Raw genomic sequence first — 20903 nt, 5'->3', positions numbered from 1 at the left:
CTCACTCGAGGATTAGGGTGCTGCTGCTGAATGCCAAGTCAGTCAATGCTAAAACATCTCTCATCCACAATTTGATTGTGGATCCACAATTTGATTGTGTATGAGCAGGCTGACCTGGTATGTGTGACGGAGACCTGGTTGGATGAGCTGGGCAGGGTTGGTCTCTATCAGCTCCGTCCTCCAGGTTTCCTGATCATGCCCCACCTAGAGGTTCGGGGAGGGGGCGTTGCAGTCATCTATCGAGAGATCCTCCCCATTTCCAGGTGCCCGCTCAGGCAATCTCAGAATTTCGAGTGTTTGTCCTTGAGGGTGGGCCTCCGAGAAAGGCTGGGGATTCTGCTGGTGTACTGACCACCCCACCTCACTTCAGTCTCCCTACTTGAGCTGGCAGGGGTGGTCTCGGAGGTGGGCTTGAGTTCCCCCAAGCTTATTGTTTTGGGGGATTTCACTGTCCATGTTGAGGCCCCCCTATTAGGTGCGGCTCAGGATTTCATGGCCTCCATGGCAACCATGGGCCTTTCTCAGTTGGTATTGGCCCCTACCCACATGGCAGGACATACTCTGGATCTGGTTTTTGCCAACCAGGGAATAAGTGATCTGGAGGTGGAGGAATCTGAGACAACTCCTTTGTCATGGACAGATCATCATCTGGTGGGGTTTAGTTTGACTGCTCCGTCTGCCCTCTGCAGGGTTAGTGGACTGATTAGGATGGTCTGCCCTCGAAGGCTTATGGATCTGCTTGGATTCTAGACGGCCCTTGGGGAGTTTCCAGTGTCCAGAGCTGGTGACCCTGTTGAGGCCCTGGTTGATATCTGGAATGGAGAGATGGCCCAGGCTGTTGACACAGTTGCTCCTAAACACTCTCTCCGGCTTGGCGGAGCCCGATCTGCTCCTTGGTTCTTCTCAGAGCTTAGGGCGATGAAACAACTCAGGCGACAGCTGGAACGACGCTGGAGAAAGAATTGTGACAAAACCGACCGAACACGGGCTAGAGCCCATTTTAGGGACGACTCAGTGGTGGTGGAGGCGGCGAAGAAATGCTTTTTCTCCACCTCCATTGCATCTGCTCAGTGCAGACTGGCGGAGCTGTTCCATGTAGCAAAGACATTGCTGCACAGATCCCCCCAGGTAATGGGGGAGGAATAATCTACAGCCCGCTGTGATCAGTTTGCGTGCCACTTTGTAGCTAAAGCTGCTCGCATCCGTGCCGATTTGGACTCCAGAGTCAAACAAGATGGAGGTACTGTTGGTCAGTAGGAGAGCCAGTCGGGATGAGGAGATTTTACTGGTTCTGGATGGAGTTGCACTCCCCTTGAAAGAGCAAGTACGCAGCTTGGGGGTACTACTGGACCCGGCTCTGCTTTTGGAAGCTCAGGTGGAGACGGTGGCCAGGGGTGCCTTTGCAAGGCTTCGGGTAGTGCGCCAGCTGCATCCCTTTCCTGAGAAGGCAGATCTGGTCACAGTTACCCATGCCTTAGTCATGTCATGGTTGGAGTACTGTAACACGCTCTACGTGGGGCTGCCCTTGAAGAATATCCAGAAATTACAGCTAGTGCAAAACGCAGCAGCTAGGGTTTTATCTAGAGCTGCTCATCACACCCATTCTGAAAGAGCTGCACTGGCTGCCAGTTCGTTTCCGGGTCCAATTTAAAATGCTGGTTTTGACCTATAAAGCCCTTAACGGTTTGGGCCCGGGGTACTTGAGGGACTGCCTGCTCCCAAGGGTTGCTGCATGCTTGACGAGGTCATCTGAGGGGGCTCTGCTCCAGGTGCCGACAATGAGGGAGGCTAAGTTGTTGTGTACACGGGACAGGGCCTTCTCTGTTGCTGCCCCCAGACTCTGGAATGCTCTTCCGGTGGTTATTCGCTCCTCGGTTTCCATCACAATTTTTAGAAAGCGTTTTTAAATATTGGGTTTTTACCCAGGCTTTCATATGATTGTCTCTACTGCTGCTGCTTTGTATTTTGTACAGTTCTTATTCTTGTATTTTAAATCTTTTTAGTCAGATTTGTTTTTATATTTTAGCTTAATATTTTAAGTTCTGTCATTTTTATAGTCTTGTTTTTAATTTTTATGTGAACCCCCTTGGGATTGTTATAATGAAAGGTGGTATACAAATGCATCAATTAATCAATCACAAAGGCTCACAGTAAGGATAATCAGCAGTCCAGGTTCTTTATTTTGAGAAAGATAAGCATTCATTCATTTCAATAAACATTAATCAGCTTTTGAGAAATGCAACTTGCATGGAGATCTTTCTGCCAGATCTGCCCTCTCTCGTACTCTAACCCATCATGCTGAAATCAAGATCAGTGCTGTACCTCTACAGTTCACAATGTGCATTGTTTGCTCACAGCCAAGGATTCAGTGGAGGGTACCAAAGATGATAAGGTTAAAGGGCAAACTGGACGGCTCTTACTCAACTTTCGTCAGACATTCTCAGTCATTCTCTCATAAGAGAGCCAAAAAGGGAAAGTGCTCATCCACTCACTTTTCCAAGTAATTTATCAGTTTCCCCAAGGCCTCTTTTGCAGCATCAAGAAAGGTTATGTTGCCATTTCCCTCTGGCTTACAAGTCTGAATTCCCATTTGCAACAACACCCAGAGAGTTTGCCTGCCTCCCCAACTAATCTAATAGGAATGCAGCTGGCCTTCAATGGAGCTGGCCAATACACTGAAATCCAACTCCAATAAGATCTGATTTATGTTTGTTCTTGGATCGTAGGTGTTGTTGTCTCCCCATTGAGAAGGCTGTCTTTTTTATAACCTTGTTTTTAAATTTTATTGTGAGCTGCCTTGGGATTTTCTTAATGAAAGGTGGGATATAAATATAACAATAAATAAAATAAAATGAAGTTATTGGAGGGAGAGAAGGAGAGATGGGAGAGGATATTGAATAAGTGCATATTTAGCTTATTGCCTGTTTGTAAATAAATACACATGGAGAGAGTGACTGTGGCTTGTTGTTGATAGGGGCCTGGGACCTTTTTTATTCTCAAGAGCTTACTTGCTCCAGGCATATTGCAAGCATGTTAATGTTAAGTATTTGCATATTATAGAAAAATTCATCAAGTCCATAAACCAGCTGGTTGATTCTCATTAATACTTTTTCCCCCTTACAGAGACATAACATACAGCATTTCTCTAGAAGCTGTGACAACCCTTGTTGTGTTCCTCTCCTGCCAACTTTTCCACAAGGAAATTCTGAGGGAAAGCATCGCTCATAAATACCTCATGCGTGGTCGATGGTATGTCAAACCACAGTGCCACTTTCTTTATGGATTGCTTTCATTATTGGAGTTTAAGTTCTCATATTTGCGATCTCAGTATCACAAATGTTTTCATTTTAATTCTGAGAGTATCTTTGATAACAGTGAACTGAATCGTACATGTCTAGGAGATGAGAAAATATAGAGCTCATTTAAGCACAGAATAATGAGGCAGTAAAAATAGATGCTGATGCTAGAAATTTTTTGTGTGTGTTTCTGTACATGCCATCATCCTGTAATATGCATGTGGAATCCTCTTGAATATGAAAGGTTCCACTATTTAGTGTGACTTTTTAAACTGCACAGCAATCTGATTTTTGTTAATGATGAGTTTATTATAAATAAATGCTTTTAAAAAGCTATGGATAGTATCAAAATATCCTGTGTGCTGACCTTTTGGGTTTGACCTTTCAACTGTAGTTCCTTATTTGGCACTTGGAATCCCACCCTAGACTGGAGCCCTCAAAATGCATTGTGTATTCAGAAAAAGGGCCTGTAATACCCAAGTCCCCAAATGTGAGTGACTTGACATCAAAGGGGTGAAGGGTGTTGGCAGGGAACATACTGCAATGAAGAGACAAGATGCAGGATACTTGCAGCAACTCTTTAACCTTTTATTAGATACACAGTGATCAGGTCTGGTTTCCTTGGCTTCTCCTTTATCGCCACCATTTTCGGCTTTGTTGCCTCCTTGCCATTCAGCACGGTACTTTGTTCCCCTCAGATGTTTTCTTGCACTGTGGGGGTCTTCTGTGGGGTCCTGTTCCTGTTAACCTCACAGAGAGCAGTGCCAGTCTTCTTGCTGGAGGCTATGGGTTGCCAGCCAAGAGGCACACACCGTTCTCCCTATCTCCATTTGAATGGTGAAGAAACCGTTCTCCATCTCCTGGCTTCTCAGGGCTCATACCTCCTCCCCTCTGCCCATTCCCCTTACCCTTGTGGGGGAGAGGAAATAGGCAATAGGGCAAGGCCAGCTTCCATTCACCTGAGTACCCTTTCCACCAAGTGCAGTTCATTCGTGGGTAAGTAATCTTCCCACGCATACCCAGGCACTGGTCTGATAGTGGGGCCAGCAGTTGTTTGGCTCTCCAGGCTTTAGAAATTCCTTTCCTCTTCTGACCCAATCGTCTGGGGCGGCCCCAGCCACTGTCCGGTCATAGGAACTGAGCAAAAATGTAAGTACCACTGCTTTCAGGGACAGTTGGATGAGGAAACAGTGAGCTTCATGGCTGATTGGGGATTCAAACCTGAATCTCCCATGTTCAAGCACAACCATGTATTCCCTGCACTCTCTTAGAGTAGCAATGTTTTATAAAGACATTTTGTGGCTTGCCTTGATTTATGCCTAACAGATTTCTACTTCACCACTAAAACACTGAAAAGAAATTGATTATAGTCACATAAGACCGTACACTAGAAAAATACCCATGTGTGGTCAATATGTCAAGGGAGTGTAGTATCTGATGGATATTTCCTTTCTCTAAATATATCCTGCATACGCGAGGGGTGGTAAGAACTGAGAGACATTTTGAAGCTTAAATCAGGATGATGCTGTCAAATGTAAACCATACTTGAAAGTAAGCTGTTGCCTGGGAGCATAGTCGTGCAAGGAAGTTCACAAAATCCTAGCAGGCAGCAACCCCTTTAGTAATCTTAATAAAACTGTCTCTGCTGTTTTCCTCTCTTCTCTAAGCAGTTAGCACATATATAAGATCAGTATGTGGCTAAGGTTTTGACAGAAGTTAAAGTGAATATCCAACCTCCTGCTCTGTACATAAGCTAAAACTAGGCATATTACGAGTTGTGCAGTTGGGGATGGAATTGGATGCCTTTCTCACTCATTCATGCTTTTGAAGCACTGGACCAATGCATGTAATACAGAGGAAAGCAAATGCAAAGTATTCATTAATTTGTTCATTCAAAGTATGCAACGACTTTGTTGCAAACTAGTGGTGTAGTGATGGTAAACCTTTCCAGGAATTTTTTTAGACATATGTGAATAAACTTAACTGCTTTGTAGAAAGCAAATATAGGTGCTATGACCAAGATCCAGAAAATGACTCTCTTAGGTAAGCAAGTTCAAAGACTTCTTAACAATTTTAAACTTTTTAAAATTGGAGCAATAGAACACACCCAGTTCCCTGGCCATATTTCTTCTGAAACTGCTTGGTTTCAAAAATGGTTAGCCACATGGCATGGGAGACTGCTCTTTGGTAAAAAGGAGCCCCATGTCATCTTGGGTGCTTAGAATCATTTGTGTGGTTCTCTGGAATTTGGCCCACTTTCATATCTGGTTATATTGCCATTTTATAAAGTTGTTTGAGTAAAGTGTTTGTGTTGAGGTGTGTCTGTGTGGTTTTTAAAAATCATAAGATTTTGAAATGGATTGCAAGAAATGAGATTGCTGCTTTAGCCATGTTACCTTTTTTCATTATGCAGCTTACCTATATTTGAAATATGGAAGTTTCCACTTTTTAAAGTGTGAAGGCTTGTTCTGGTAATGCCCATGACACTCTGCCTTTATGGCTGCAACACTAAATACACCTTGTGAAGTTCCCCAGGGCTAAGTGGGGTTTTGTTCAACCACCTAGGCTTGCACTCTCAGACATCTCTCTGGTAGAATTCAAAAATCACAAAAAGATGATCTCTCACTACCATTCCAGATTGGCATTTAATACTTTTCTTTTTGCCTGCTAAATTTGGAGTTACCTCAGTTCTTCCTAGAAAGCAAAAAATATATGTTTACCAGTAATGTAGCATTTTAACATAGAGATAGGTACAGGAGGATCAAGGACCAGAGGCACTTTAGAGTAGTCAGTAGAAATAAACTTATTCTTCGGAAACCAGTCACTTGGAACCCAGAACATTAAAGAATATATTCTAAACCAGGTTAAAAAGTACACTTTTTTGCCCCATATTTTTCTTTTTTCTTTTTTAAAGGCATATGTATGCTTCAGTTAACTAAGAGGCTGTTCCCAAATCTGGGTCCAGGATCTGAGCTAAAGGACAAAAGGGGGCTCTCAGTGTTGTGAGTTCCAGAACAAAAGAAGCAAACACCTCACTATTCCCCATAGCAAAACATCCACAGCATAGCCAAAAGATCTTTTTTGGCAACTTCAGTTCCACCCTTTATCAGGGGAAAACTTCCAGTGTTGGAAGCAGCCCTGTTGCCAGTCTTGCTTGTAGGTGGGGCAGCCACATTTCTAGGTGGGCCTTTTGGTTTGTTTGTTTGCTTGCTTTTCTGCCAGAGCTGGCTGAATTTTTTCCTCAATCTCACTGCCAGCAAAGGATGTGAGGAAGAAGGGAAAGCCAGTGACCTTCCCCCTCACTCATCCTCCTGTGCAGAGAGAGCATTAACTTCTGTTACAGGGTATGTAAAAGTCAAATTAACAGAACATTCATTATGAACACTAGGAATTAAATGCTGCCTGTCTCTCTTTGTGTATGTATATATGTGTGTGTGTGTGTGTGTGTGTGTGTGTGTGTGTGTGTGTATGTATGTGTGTGCATATATATTTGCTTCATAAGAAATGAAGTTAAGCTTGGCTTTGATGCTGGAGCAGATATCTCAGTTTCAGATTCCATTCAAATAACAAACTTGTCAGAACTACAGCTCCTAATAGTTTCTGGAAGAACAGAGAAGGAATGAAGACTTTGGGCTGGTCTTAACTCTAGCCCATAATAGAAATTTCTAGTATTTCTATTAGAAATTTCTAGAAATTTCTAGTACTCTCCAAGTACCATATTAATACACATGGTCTCCCCCCCCCCACTACGGTAGGACCACTTAATAATCTTAGGGTGATTGTACTCATGAAAAATCCACCCTGAGTCAGGGGAAATCTGCTGGATCAGGCCAATCTAGTCCAGCACCTCTGGGGAGCCCACAGGCAAGAGGTATGTGCATGCCCTCTCTCCTGCTATTGCTCCCATGCAACTGGTATATAGAGGCATCGTGACTCTAAAGCTGGGGGTGGCCCACAGCCACCAGACTAGTAGCCCTTGATAGACCTGTCCTCCATGGATTTATCTAGGCTCCTTTTAAAGCCATCCAAGCTGGTACCCATCACCACATCTCATGGCAAAGAATTCCATAGATTATGCGCTGTGTGAAAAAGGACTTCCTCTTCTCGGTCCTAAATTTCCCGACCTTCAGTTTCATGGGATGACCCCTGGTTCTTGTGTTGTGAGAGAGGGAGAAAAATTTATATCTGTCCACTCGCTCCACTCCATGCATAATTTTCTACACCTCGATCATGTCTCCTCTTAGTTCTCTCTTTTCCAAAGTAAAGAGCCCCAGATGCTGTAGCTTTGCCTCATAAGGAAGGTGCTCCAGGCCCCGGATCAACTTGGTTGCTGTCTTGTGTACCTTTTCCATTTCTACAATATCCTCCTTAAGATACAATGATCAAAATTGTACATAGTACTCCAGAGGTGGACGCACCATAGATTTGTATAAGGGCATTATAATATTAGTATTATTGTTTTCAATCCCCTTCCTAATTTTCCCTAGCATGGAATTTGCTGTCCACCATGACCCCAAGACCTCTTTCCTGGTCACTCACTGACAGTTCAGATCCCATTAGCCTATATGTGAAGTTGGGGTTTTTTGCCCCAATAGGCATCACTTTACAATTCATTCAACTGAACCGCATTGGCCATTTTGTTGCTCACTCGCCCAGTTTGGAGAGATCTTTTTGGAGCTCCTTACAATTGTTTATGGATTTCACTACCCTAAATAATTTAGTGTCATCTTCAAATTTGACCCCTTTGCTGCTTACCCCAATTTCTAGATTATTTATGAACAAGTTAAAGAGCACTCACTGGTCTTTAGGGTCCCCAGTACACATCCCTGGTGGACACCACTTCTTTCTTCTCTCCATTGTGAAAACTGTCCATTTATTTCTACCCTCTGCTTCCTGTCCTTCAATCAGTTACCGATCCACACATGAATCTGTCCCCTTATTCCATGACTGCTAAGTTCACTCAAGAGCTTTTGGTGGGAAACTTTGTCAAAAGCTTTTTGGAAGTCCAGGTATACTATGTCAACCAGATCGCCTTTATCCACATGCCCATTGACACTCCAAAAGGTTAGTGAGGCAAGACTTTCCCTTGCAGAAACCATGCTGGTTCTCCTTCAGCAAGGCCTTTTCTTCTATATGTTTAACAATTTTGTCTTCAAGTATGCTTTTCATCAATTTTCCTGGCACCAAAGATAAGCTGCCCAGCCCTGCCCTGATCCCTTTTTGAAAATCAGATTTACATTGGCTATGTTTCAGTCCTCTGGTACAGAGCCAGATTGTAGGGACGAGTTACATACTTTTGCTAGGAGATCAGCAATTTCACATTTGAGTCCTTTCAGAACTCTTGGGTGGATGCCAGCTAGCCCTGGTGATTTGTTAATTTTCAAGACAGTTTAGAACATCTTCCCTTGTCACCTCAAATTGGCCCGGTTCTTTAGCCTCTAAAACTGAGAAGCTCAATTCCGGAGAGGCCAGCTCCAGCCTCAGAGACATTATGCCTTTGAATACCAGTTGCAGGGGAGTAACAGCAAGAATGAGGGCATGCCCTCAACTCCTGCCTGTAGGCTCCCAGTGGCATCTGATGGGCCACTATGTGAAACAGGATACTGGACTAGATGGTCCATGTGCCTGATCCAGCAGGGCTGTTCTTATGTTCTTATGAGGGTATATGGTCAGTATCCTCCACTGTGAGGACGGATGCCAGGAACTCATCAGTTTCTCTGTAGTATCCTTATCCTCCTTAATAATCCCTTTCGCCGTCGTCTTCTAAGGGGCCAACCACCTCCTGACAGGTTTTCTACTTTTGATATATTTTAAAGAAGTTTTTGTTTTTCCTCTTGACACTTCTAACTATATGCTGCTCAAAAACTCTTTTTGCATCCCTTATTGTCTCCTTGTATTTCTTTTGCCAGATTTTGTTCCTTCCTGTTCTCTTCATTTGGGCAGGACTTCCATTTTCTGAAGGAAGTCTTCTTCCCTTTTATAGCTTCCCTGACTCTACTTGTTAGCCACGCTGGGATCCTCATGAACTTGGTGGTACCTTTCCTTCTTCTTGGTATACATTCCAACTGAGCTTCTAGTACTGTGGTTTTAAATAGGTTCCATGCGTTCTGGTGTGATTTGACCCTTTTGACTTTCCTTTTCAGCTTCCTTTTTACCAGTGCCCTCATTTTTGAGAAGTTTCCTCTTCTGAAGTCCAATGCAACTGTGTTAGACTTCCTTGACAGTTCTCCACTTGCATATATGCTGAATTGGATCACACTATGGTCACTGTTACCCAGTGGTTCTGCAACTCTGACATCTTGCACCAGATCCTGGGCACTCAGTATTAAGTCCAAGGTCGCCATCTCCCTGGCTGGTTCTACGAGTAACTGTTCTAAGGCACAATAATTTAGCATGTCTAGAAATCTGGCCTCTTTTTCCTTACCTGAATGTGAATTGACCCAGTCTATGTGTGGGTCATTGAAGTCACCTGCTATTACTTGCCTGTCTATCTTTGACACCTCTCTTACTTACTGACCCAACTCCAGGTCACTCTCAGAGTTTTCATCCAGAGGGCAATAGCATGTCCCTAGTAACACGTTTCCTTTCAGTTCTCATATAGTCACCTATGATGATTCTGTGGAGGACTCAGGTCCACCAAGGTTTTCTAACTGGTTGGAATCTATCCCTTCTTTAATATACAGTGCTACTCCTCCCCCAATCCTCCCCTCCCTGTCCCTTCTGTAGAGTTTATATCCAGGAATAACTGTGTCCCACTCGTTCTCACCATTACACAAGGTTTCCATTACACCCACTATATCTATGTTTTCATTAGTAACCAAGCACTCCAGTTCACCCATCTTCGCTTAGAGGTTTCTGGCATTGGTATATAGACACCTATACGCCAAGTCTCTTACCTGGCGTTTGCGTGTGCTTTCTCCCTTACTGTCATTTGACCCTTTTGACCAGCTGCCATGTGTTTGTTTCTGCTCAACTCCTGGCTCTGCTCTGTCGTCTTCTGGTTTATCCAAAACATGTGCACCCTCAAAATCCTTAGGGGATTTTGCTGCCAAACCAGATACCATCCAGTTCCTGTCAGCAATCGCCCAGGCATCATTTTAAAAGCTGCTCTGCAGCCTTTTTTTATTTTACGCTCCAGCAGTCTGGTTCCATCTTGGTATAAGTGGAGCCCATCCCTTTCGTACAGTCTTCACTTGTCCCAAAATGTATCCCAGTGCCTAGCAAATCTAAACCCCTCCTCCTGGCAGCACAATCTCATCCACACATTGAGACTCCTCAGCTGTGCCTCTCTTGCTGTCTCTGCGGGTGGAACTGGTAGCACTTCAGAAAACCCTACCCTGGGGTACTAGAATTCAATATGCTACCTAGCAGCCTGCATTTGGCTTCCAGGACCTCCTGACTGCATTTCCCAACATCACTGGTGCCAACATGCACCACAACAGCTGACTCCTCCCCAGCACTGCCTAACAGCCTATCTAGATGCAGCATGACCTCTGCAACCTTCGCACCAGGCAGGCTAGTCACCATGTTGTCTACACATGGGTCACAGACCTATCTCTTTAAGCCCCTAATGATTGAATCACCTGCTACTAGGATGCCCCCCACCCCCTGGAGGAGTGTGAGAGAGGATATGGGTACATTGCCCAAGGTAGGGAGTGTTTTCCTCTTCTTCAGACTAATGTCCTCCTTCACTGAGACCCTCATTCTTCATGACAGCAGAAGTGCCATTAGCCTGGGAGTGGGATGCCTCTATTACATCCCTGAGGGTCTCATCCACACTACTTTCTGCCTCTCTGAGCTTCTCCAGGTCAGCCACCTTGGCTTCCAGGGAATGAACTTGTTCCCTGAAAGCCAGGAGCTCTTTGCACCGAGCACATACCCAGGACTTCTGCCCCTCAGGCAGATAGTCATACATGCAACACACTGGCAAGCACCTCCTCCCCTGCTGGCATTCAAACTGCATAACTGGTTTATTGGCTATTTAGAATATATAGGGTTTGTTCACTTGAAGCTTCAGCTCAATACAAGTTTTAAGCTTTGTTCTCCAAGGAAATTACAAAAGGCGGGTAGTACTCCCCTTGTCATTTTCTGTGTGTCTCCTCTGTGATGAAGAGGGACAGCTTGTGTACCTCCCCACAGAGATCCCTGCTGAACACCCGCTAAACTCCTTAAATATCCTTAAATATCCTAAACTCCTTAAATATCCTCCTTAAATATGCACACTCCTGTTCACAAAGTTCCTGGGAGAAGAGCTTCTCTGGTCTGAGCCTTGTCTTCAAGATCTGCTGGCAATCTGACTCTCCTCAGGAATGTGATCCCTCCCACAAGCTGAGTCACTCACCTGGAATTTATCCCCCACTCGGGTTAACTGGTCTTGTTCTCTCAAAAATATCCACAGCCAGCCAGAAATCAAACCCTATACAATTACTAGCCTTAACAAACTTAGCTTCTCCTTTCTCCTTTGTTTTCTTGATTGATTGATTGATTGATTGATTGATTGATTGATTTCCTTGCTGTGCTCCTCCTTGCTTGATATCTTGAGTGAGTAGAACTTGTAGCAAATCTTGAGTGGCAGAACATGTAGCAAATCTTGAGTGAGCAGAACTTGTAGAGTCCTCCTGGACCTTTGGAGGAAGCAGCATCATTGTCTAAACAAACCTCTCTCTCGTTTATGTGTGTGTGTGTGTATACTGAAAAGAAAGAGAATAACTAAAGAGAGAGCACACACGCATACACTTGTTTCTGTTAAAACAGTCTTTCTTTAAATTTCATTCTCAAGTCACAAATTAAAAAGCCAAATCCTGCCCCCCCCCATCCTAGAAGGAGTGAAACAGTGCTCCAGTGGAGTGGTGCATCCACTGGCCCCACACTGGAACATAGGAAGCTGCCATATACCGAGTCAGACCTTTGGTCTATCTAGCTTAGATTTTCTACACAGACTGGCAGTGGCTTCTCCAAGGTTGCAGGCAGGAATCTCTCTCAGCCCTATTTTGGAGATGCTAGAGAGCCACTTCCCAGAGTGGCTCCATCCCCTAAGGGGAATATCTTACAGTGCTCACATGTAGACTCCAGTTCAGATGCAACCAGGGCAGACCCTGCTTAGCTAAGGGGACAAGTCATGTTTGCTACAATAAGACCAGCTCTCCTCTCTAACTGCAGGACTGGTTGTGTAGAGGAAGAGTGAACACACACCCCATGACATGGACCTATCAATTGTCATATAAGACAAGACAAAGCTTGCAAAAAGCCATTCAGAATAGCAGATTCTAAAATGAACATTTTATATTCCTGTACTAGTAAAGGCTGATTTGAATTAAGTTCTTTAAGTTGAACCATTTCTGAGGTCAGGTAGCATGGAATATTTACAGCTCCTTGGGCTAGGCTGATTGGTTCTTTTCAGATAGTTTTAGAAGAATGAATGAACAGCTATTAGCTATTCGTTGTAAATAGGATGGAAACAGGAAAAACTAGATTTTGCTGCTTATGGAGTGGACAAAGTTGAATGTAACTAGTAAGCTTGACTAAAGTTTGTGAACTTTAGGTTCTCTCAGAATAGTGTCAGATACTTTATAACATCAGTAGCCTTGATAGGCAGGCCAGGGTCATCACACGCTTGCTTGGGAGTATGTGCCATCGCAATCAGATATTTTGTTTTAAATGCATGCACTTGGCATCTGGATATTAGTTATTTAGATTTAAATGCTGGTGTTAAGAATTCTTGTGTATTTTCTTGTTGGCAACCAGCCCCTCCCCACTCACCTGGTCACCTGGAAGGGTTCCAGAAGGGGTGGCTGAACTCCAGCACAAAGCCTCACTGGGCGACAGAGCTAGAGAGACGTGTTTTACAGGCTAGAAGGGCAAGCCATGGTCCCCTGGCTGGCTAGAACAAACAGGTGGAATAGTGCATCCACTGGCCCTACCCTGACTGCAGGACTGGTTGCAAGGAGGACTCTTGGCGTGGCTGGGTGACATCAGCCAGCCAGAAGTGAAGACAGAACCAAACAGCTGGCAGCAAAAACAGGGATGGGAGCGACGGAATGTGGAAGGGGAACATAAGCAGGACAAAGGAAAGGGGAAGAGCCAATAAAAGTGGAAGGAGAGTGGAAGAGCAGGAGTTCTGAGGGGTATGGCTCCTTATTTAAACAGGTGATGGCCGATGATTAGGCAGGCAGAGCCAAGAGCAAGTCTGAGTCCTCTGGGCAGAGGACAGACTGCATGGGACAAGGATGCTGTCAAGGGGAAACAACCACTGCCCCTGCAATGGAGACCTCACCATAGAAGTGGGAGCAGTGACCACAGTGGGAGGTGGTAGGAGTCGCCATGCTTCTGTTGAGGCATTCTTAAGTGTGTGTTCATATCTCTTTAAACATCACCATTTTATATAGTTGTAAGGAAATATTATCCATCCAAGTAAAAGGATGGTGTGAGCTAGAAATGTACATTTTGTGTTTGTGCCATCACAAATCACACCAGATTTCTCTCTCTTGCAATTTCAGTCTTCCATACACTAGCAGACTTGTGAAAACATTGCTCTATAATTTCATCAGACAAGAGAGAAGCCCACCCGCAGGCACCCACGTCTTTCAGTCGGAATCAGATGGAGGAGGAATCCTTTATGGAATTGCATCAGGAGTAGCAAGTGAGTAGCTTTGCTACCTATACCTGTGTCTGTGTAGCATTCTAGGCTTTGATTCTACTGCATGTGAAGTTTGTTTTTCTGCAGGAAGGAAAAGATGATTATGGGAGCAGTAAGGAGAATGGGAACAGAGCATAAGTTGTTCAGAGCAGAAGGGATTGTGGTGTAGATTTTAATGAGACTGGGGAAATCCTGCCAGTGATTCACTAACACGGAAATCTAGATGCTGAATTTGTTTTGCTATTCAACTTTCCCACTTTCGTTCTCAAATACATTCTTTAAAACATAATTCCCTGACATATTGGTATGAATTCCTTGTTAAAAGAAATGAGTAGTAAAAGTAGCATCTTTAATCGTTGCTGTTATATGCGTGGACAACACTTTAGCTGCCTATTAATTTAGAAGATGTATAAACTGCACTTTACCACAAGGCTCTGAGCGTGGTTTACTTATTAAAACAATAAAACAAATAAAACACTCGTAAGTAATTCCACCCCAGTCTGCCCAGCCCTTTGAGGGTGCATGAATTTCAATGGACAAGTATGATCGACCACGTGTCGAACAGATTTCTCCACCCTCACCCCCCGCCATGGATCAAGTGTCCTTCCATTGTATACTGTGATACTAAAAACTTGCAATTTCCGTCATGTGAAGTGCCCAACCACTTTGCTACCATATTTGTATAATGAGATCTTTATTATGAAGATACTGTAGATTACAGGGGATACAGTATTGTAGATTATTTTTAAGAAATAAGGAGCAAAGCTTGTGTATGCTGATGACTGTTTGCATTGTGGTGGTATCCAAGTGTCCCAGTAGCAGATTACTTTCCATGCACTACAAACACACATCGTCTAAACCAGCCCTCTTTTATTCTCACTTTTGAAGTGTATAGGTTGGCCTTCCCTTCTGTTGTGATAGAAATCTCATCTTGGAACGCCCTGCCTCTCTGCGTATCTGTTTTCAGCATGAATCAATTCTGTCTCTGCAGGGAATGCTGACAAGTCCTAACCACAGTGCTGTGTGTGGTAGGAAGGCTTTAATATGCATTTTATTTCCTCTCTCGTCCCCTCCCCAGTCTGTAACTCTCCTGCAACAAAAACAATTAAAGCAGATTGTCTGCACTTCCTCCCTGCTAAAGACCCCACAGTGAGCAAAAGGTTAATCCTAAACATAGCTTCTCATTCTTGTCTTTTGACTCAAGTAAGTAGAGAGCAATAAAAACTGAAAATGGTGATGTCTTGGATGTACAGAGATGCATAATGTGTTATGCTTGAGGATTTTCATACAGGTGGCCCTTGTCACCTGCCATTCTGGCAACCATGGTTTCGCGTATCTGCAGACAGGTCCTAGAGATCCGTTTTGTTTTTTAATTTAAAAAGGCTAAATTTCACCTAGTTGCAGAGTGGTCAGAAATGACTTCCAATGTCTCTTCCGGCCGCCATTTTAGAGGACAAAGCCATTTTGAGGCTCTTTCTTAAAAACAAAACAAAACACCACACAGACAAAAAAACACTTTTTAAAACCAGGAATGTGGCCTATTTGGGAGCTTTCGGGGGCATTTCTGGAGTCCTGCAGCCCTGGAAAGCAAGGTACTGTTCAGTTCTACTCTTATTTCTACCCCTTCCCACTTTTTAGGCATTTTAGGCTTTGGCGGGAACCTAACTCCCCTGTCCCCATAGAGTTGTGGTTTTGTTGTTCGTGGTTTCCGTATTCGCTCTAATTGGTAGGAATGGAACCCTTGTGAATAATGATGACCATCTGTATTCAGCTTGTACAGGCCAGAGTTAACCCTTTATTGGTTATAAGACAAAGATTATCCTGTAGCTTTAGCAGTACCGGTTAACAAAGAGGGCTTGAACTTCTGGGTAGGTACTTTTGTTAAGAATTCATTATGATGGTTTTGTTCACAACTGTTCCTCTTTCCTACTGATATGGTTCTTGTAAACTTGCAGTGATCTATGGCGGTGCTCAACTGCCAGTCCACGGACCAGTGCTGGTCCGTGAGGAGTTGAGTGCCAGTCTGCCGGTCCATGAGTGATTAACATCCCCGCAAAACGATTTCAAACCAATGCGAGCCATCGCCACCGGGAGCTCTCCAGAGCTCATTCTTAGGCAGGCAGCCCTTGCTGCTGGGATTACGTTTATTTCAAGGAAGTGAAATGAACGTTATCCCAACAGCGAGGACTGCCTTCCTAGAAATGAGCTCTGGAGAGCTCCCATCGGTGGTGGCCCGCATTGGCTCAAAATTGTTTTCGTGGGGGGAGGGGGGGCGACCCTTTTACTAACCATTGCTCTGGGAAACTGCACACAAAGAATGTACCAGTCCATGACTCCAAAAACGTTGAGAAACACTGAATTATGGCATTGTTTTGTAACACTTTTTTGGTTGAGAAACTCTTACAGTGTATTGTGATATTCTGCAGACCTGAAGACCCTTCCCTGTCCCCCACATAAAGTATACAAACTAAGTTAAAACTTTTGTGTAATGTTTTGAACACTTTCAAAACTGAAAGATTGATGATAATTCATAAATTGATGATAATTCATAATTATAACTTGGATAGAAGTTATGAGATTAGACTGTGACCCAGGTCACAGTCATGGACACTCATGGACACTCATGGGACATGACTGCCCAGCACAAGAGGGGTAAATGAAGAGGTTGTAGAACTCCTGGGAGGATGCTTACAGAACACTGTGAGAAGCTGGTCTTGTGGTAGTGAGTGTGAATTGTCCCCTTTGCTAAGCAGGTTTCACCTTGGCTTGCCTTTGCATGAGTGACTACATGTGAGTTCTATCTGCTGTAAGATATCCCCTTAGGGGATGAGACTATAGCTCAGTGGAGCATCTGTTTGCATGCAGAAGATCCCAGGTTCAATTCCTGGCAACTCCAGGTAATGCTGGGAAAGATTCCTGCCTGAAACCTTGGAGAGGCTGCTGCCAGTCAGTGTAGGCAATGCTGAGCTAGATGGACAAATGGTCTGATTTAGTTTGAGGCAGCTTCCTATGTTACTATTTTCCTAACCTTGGTTGGAAGCACTAGTGTATGGGATCTACTATGAAAAGCAAAGTACATTCCTTTCTTTACCATCTACCGTAGGTTCTCCAACTGTAGGGGCAAGTCCCCCACTAGGCTTCTGGTGCAAAAGTATCCTCTCTGCAAGGATCTACATGTACTTATTCATGGGACAGATATTGGTGCTGAGGTTTGGACAGCAAGGCAGAAGGTGGAGTAAATTTAGAATTAGAAGATACATATGGATGTATCTGAGATACATATGGATGTTAGTCCCCCCACCCAACCCCCAGCAGTTGTGACAGCCTGTGCAAGGCAGTGGATAATTGGATCATGTGAAACTCATTCAGTAACAACTTTGCCAAGAAAAATTAAAAGTCAGGCCCACATTAACTTTCCAGGGGAGTTTACAGTCTAGCCATGACAATGCATCTGATTCTCCTCATGGAGGCAGTAAAAGAGCACATCTTTGTTTGGAATAAGTGCACAGTACATGCCTCGTAAGAAAGAGGCAGCCACCCACAACCCTTGTTGGCTCCATTTAATTTAGAAACATGCATACCATAGAAGGTTTAGACTTATAAGTCTAATGCTGTTCTTTCAATCATAGAGCAGTTGTTTCTTCTAAAATAACAGATAAATTGTTTTAATTGTTCCAGCCTGGCTTTCTAGAGATTCCTGAAAATAATCTGTCCTAAAGAACAGAAATGTCTTCCCTGCATTTTAAATAGCAGATCATTTATAAAGACTTAATTGACAAGGCTATCGAAGTGCTCAAGGTATTTTTACCACAGAGAGGGAACTGAAATTTGGTGCACGTGTTGATCAACACAGCTTGATTACTAGATAAGTCTGAAAATTGAGCATTTTTTACTTCCCCCCTATAGGTCAGAACATGAAGCAGCTAGTGCATACTAGCATAGAGTCATCTTAAAGCATGGATATGATTGTAGGGGGTGTGGATTGGCAGTTGCAGTCTGAAAATGAGACAAACTTCACATGAATGGGATGATTTCTTTCTTGGAAAGCTCAGAGCAACTTCTCCATCCAGGCAGCAATCAAGTTTGCACTTACTTGGCATCAACAATGCTACAACATCATGTATTCCCAATCATTATCTGGGGTTGACTGGGCTCAGGAGTTCCTAGCAGCCATGTCAGCTATGGGCCTATCCCAAGAGGTCTTGGGACAGTCTCATGTTGCTGGTCACATACTTGATCTGGTCTTTTGCTCTGATCAGGGTGGTATTCTGTGGGTGGGGACTCATGTGATTTTCCCCATTGTCATGGATGGACCTCTATCTGGTTAAAGTTGGACTTTCAATCATGTCCCGCAGGAATGAGGGGCCTATAGGATGGTTCACTTGAGAAGGTTTTTGGATCCAATAGCATTCCAAGAAGTCTTGGAAGGATTTAGAGTTGGTTCTGTTGATGCCCTGGTGGAGAACTGGAACAAACTCACCAGGGCAGTAGACATGATCGCTCCTAAGCGTCTTCTCCAACCCACTTCAAAATTGGCCCCTTGATATATGGAAGAATTATGGGAGCTAAAGTGGCAAGGTAGACAACTGGAGCACAAGTGGAGAAAGACTCGACTCAAATCTGACATATTGCAACACAGAGCGCATTTGAAGACCTATGCTCAGGCAATATGTGTGGCAAAGAAGCAATTATTTCTGCCTGTATTGCATCCACAACTTCACGTCCAGCAGAGTTGTTTAGGAATGTGAGAGGGCATGCCCCTCCTTCCTGGAATCAGAATTTGGAACCATCAATAACCTGTTGTGATATTTTAAATTAGTCTTTTGTGGATAAAATATCTCTTATTCCGACCGACTTAGACTCAGACCCCACAATTATTGCAGAGTTTCATGTGGAGGTGTCCAGCAACTCCTCTTATGTGATTAAGTGGATCAGTTTTAGTTTGTGGCTCCTGAGGATGTGGATAAGCTGCTTGGAATGGTGAGGTCTACCACCTGTTATCTTGACCCTTGTCTAACATGGCTTATACTGTCTGACTTGGGGCGGTGGGGTGGTTGTTGTAGAGGGCCCGGTAGATATTATAAGTGCTTCTCTGAGGGAGGGTAGGATGCCTTCCTGTCTTAAGGAGGCAATTATTGGACCTCTACTGAAGAAGCCTGCATTGGATCCCTCAGAGTTAAGCAGCTATAGGTCTGTCTCCAACCTGATGTGGTTGGGCAAGGTAATTGAGAGAGTGGTGGTCTCTCAGCTCCAGGCAGTCCTGGAGAAAGCTGATTTTCTAGACCTATTTCAAACTGGCTATAGGGTGGAGACTGACTTAGTCAGCCAGATGGATGATCTCCAATGGGGAATTGACAGAGGAAGTATGACTCTGTTGGTCCTTTTGGATCTCTCAGCGGCTTTTGATTCTAGCGGCCATTGTATCCTTTTGGAGTGTCTGAGGGGGTTGTGGTGAGAGGCACTGCTTTGCAATGGTTCCACTCCTACCTCTCAGGCAGATTCCAGATGGTGTCTCTTGGAGACTGTTGTTCCTCACAGTGTGAACTTCTATATGGCGTCCCCCAGGGCTCCATACTTTATCCAGTGCTCTTTCTCTCTGGGAGAGATAATCAGGAGATTTGATGCTGGGTGTTATCAGTATGCTGATGACACCCAAATTTATTTCTCCAGGTCAACATAATCAGGAGAAGGCATGATCTCCCTAAATGCCTGCCTAGAGATAGTCATGGGCTGGATGAGGGATAACAAACTGAGACTGAATCCAAATAAGATGGATGTACTTATTGCGGGGTTGGAACTCAGGAGACAGTTTTGGCCTGCTGATTCTGAATGGGGTCATGCTTCCCCAGACGGAACAGGTATGCAATCTGGGAGTGCTTCTAGATCCAAACCTCTGCCTGGTGTCTCAAGTCGAGGTGGTGACCAGAGGTACTTTCTATCAGCTGTGCCCAGTTCTCAAGATAAACAACCTCAGAACAGTGGTACATATGTTGGTAACCTCCAGACTTGACTACTGCAACATGCTCTATGTGGGCCTGCCGTTGTATGTAGTCCAGAAACTGCCCTTGATACAGATTGTGGCAGCCAGGTTGGTCTCCAGGTCATCTCAAACAGACGATGTTGCTCCTATATTAAAAGAACTGCACTGGCTATCAATAAGTTTCCGGGCAAAATACAAGGCATTACAAAGCCCTAAAGAGTTTAGGCCTAGGGTATTTTAGAGAATGTTATTATGGCTGGCACTTAATTTTTCAGTGGGTGTCTGAATTTAAATTTGCAAAAGGGCCTGAGTAGAGCCATTTTATGCTGTTTATGCACATCCCTGTTTTTGCTGAGAACAGCACCTGTTGTTGTACACTGTAAGCATGGCCTTTGCTTACAGTCAAAACAAGACTGCGCATGAGATCATCAGCACTTGACTTCTTATTTTGAATTTGGAGGAGGGAAAGTGTGCTATTGAGTTGGTGTTGACTCCTGGCGACCATAGAGCCCTGTGGTTGTCTTTGGTAGAATAAATGAGGGGTTTACCATTGCCTTCTCCCATGCAGTATGACATGATGCCTTTCAGCATCTTCCTATATCACTGCTGCCCGATCTAGGTGTTTCTGGGAAACATATCAGTGGGGATTCAAACCGAGAACAAGATTCTCAGGGTAGAAGGTAAAAGACCTGAGTGGATGCTGACTTGGATTGGAAACATCTAGGACGGAGAAGTCAACCTTGAAAGCTGTTTAGCAGGCCCTCAAAGGGAGAGGGCATCTTATTCAGAGGTTTGCCTTTTGTATTTGTGTTTGGTCAAATTGCTTACTTGCTACTGTATTTTGAAACTACATTGCTCTACTCAGGTGTGTTCCTTGACTTTGACAGTGACTGTGTTCTGCTTCTGCTCTGTTTGTTAATAGCAATAAAAGAGATATTAGGGGAGACAAGAATCCTTTTTCTTCATTTTTTCAGTTGTCTGGACAATCCCT

General features: G+C 44.1%; 1 protein-coding gene across 6 annotated transcripts in view; it reads left to right on the top strand.

Annotated features, from left to right (window-relative positions):
• The window catches only part of DYM (dymeclin), a 292392-nt gene that overhangs the window by 76081 nt on the left and 195408 nt on the right, over nucleotides 1-20903 (top strand). For all 6 annotated transcript variants that reach the window (XM_053297362.1, XM_053297363.1, XM_053297361.1 and 3 more), the window contains 2 exons: nucleotides 3124-3249; nucleotides 13793-13935. In XM_053297362.1, the coding sequence (XP_053153337.1) occupies nucleotides 3124-3249; nucleotides 13793-13935 (269 nt within the window). The remainder of the gene's footprint in view (nucleotides 1-3123; nucleotides 3250-13792; nucleotides 13936-20903) is intronic.

This window comes from Hemicordylus capensis, chromosome 2 (genome assembly GCF_027244095.1).
Source record: "Hemicordylus capensis ecotype Gifberg chromosome 2, rHemCap1.1.pri, whole genome shotgun sequence".
NCBI lineage: Eukaryota > Metazoa > Chordata > Lepidosauria > Squamata > Cordylidae > Hemicordylus > Hemicordylus capensis.
This window is presented reverse-complemented; position numbering and strand designations above follow the sequence as displayed.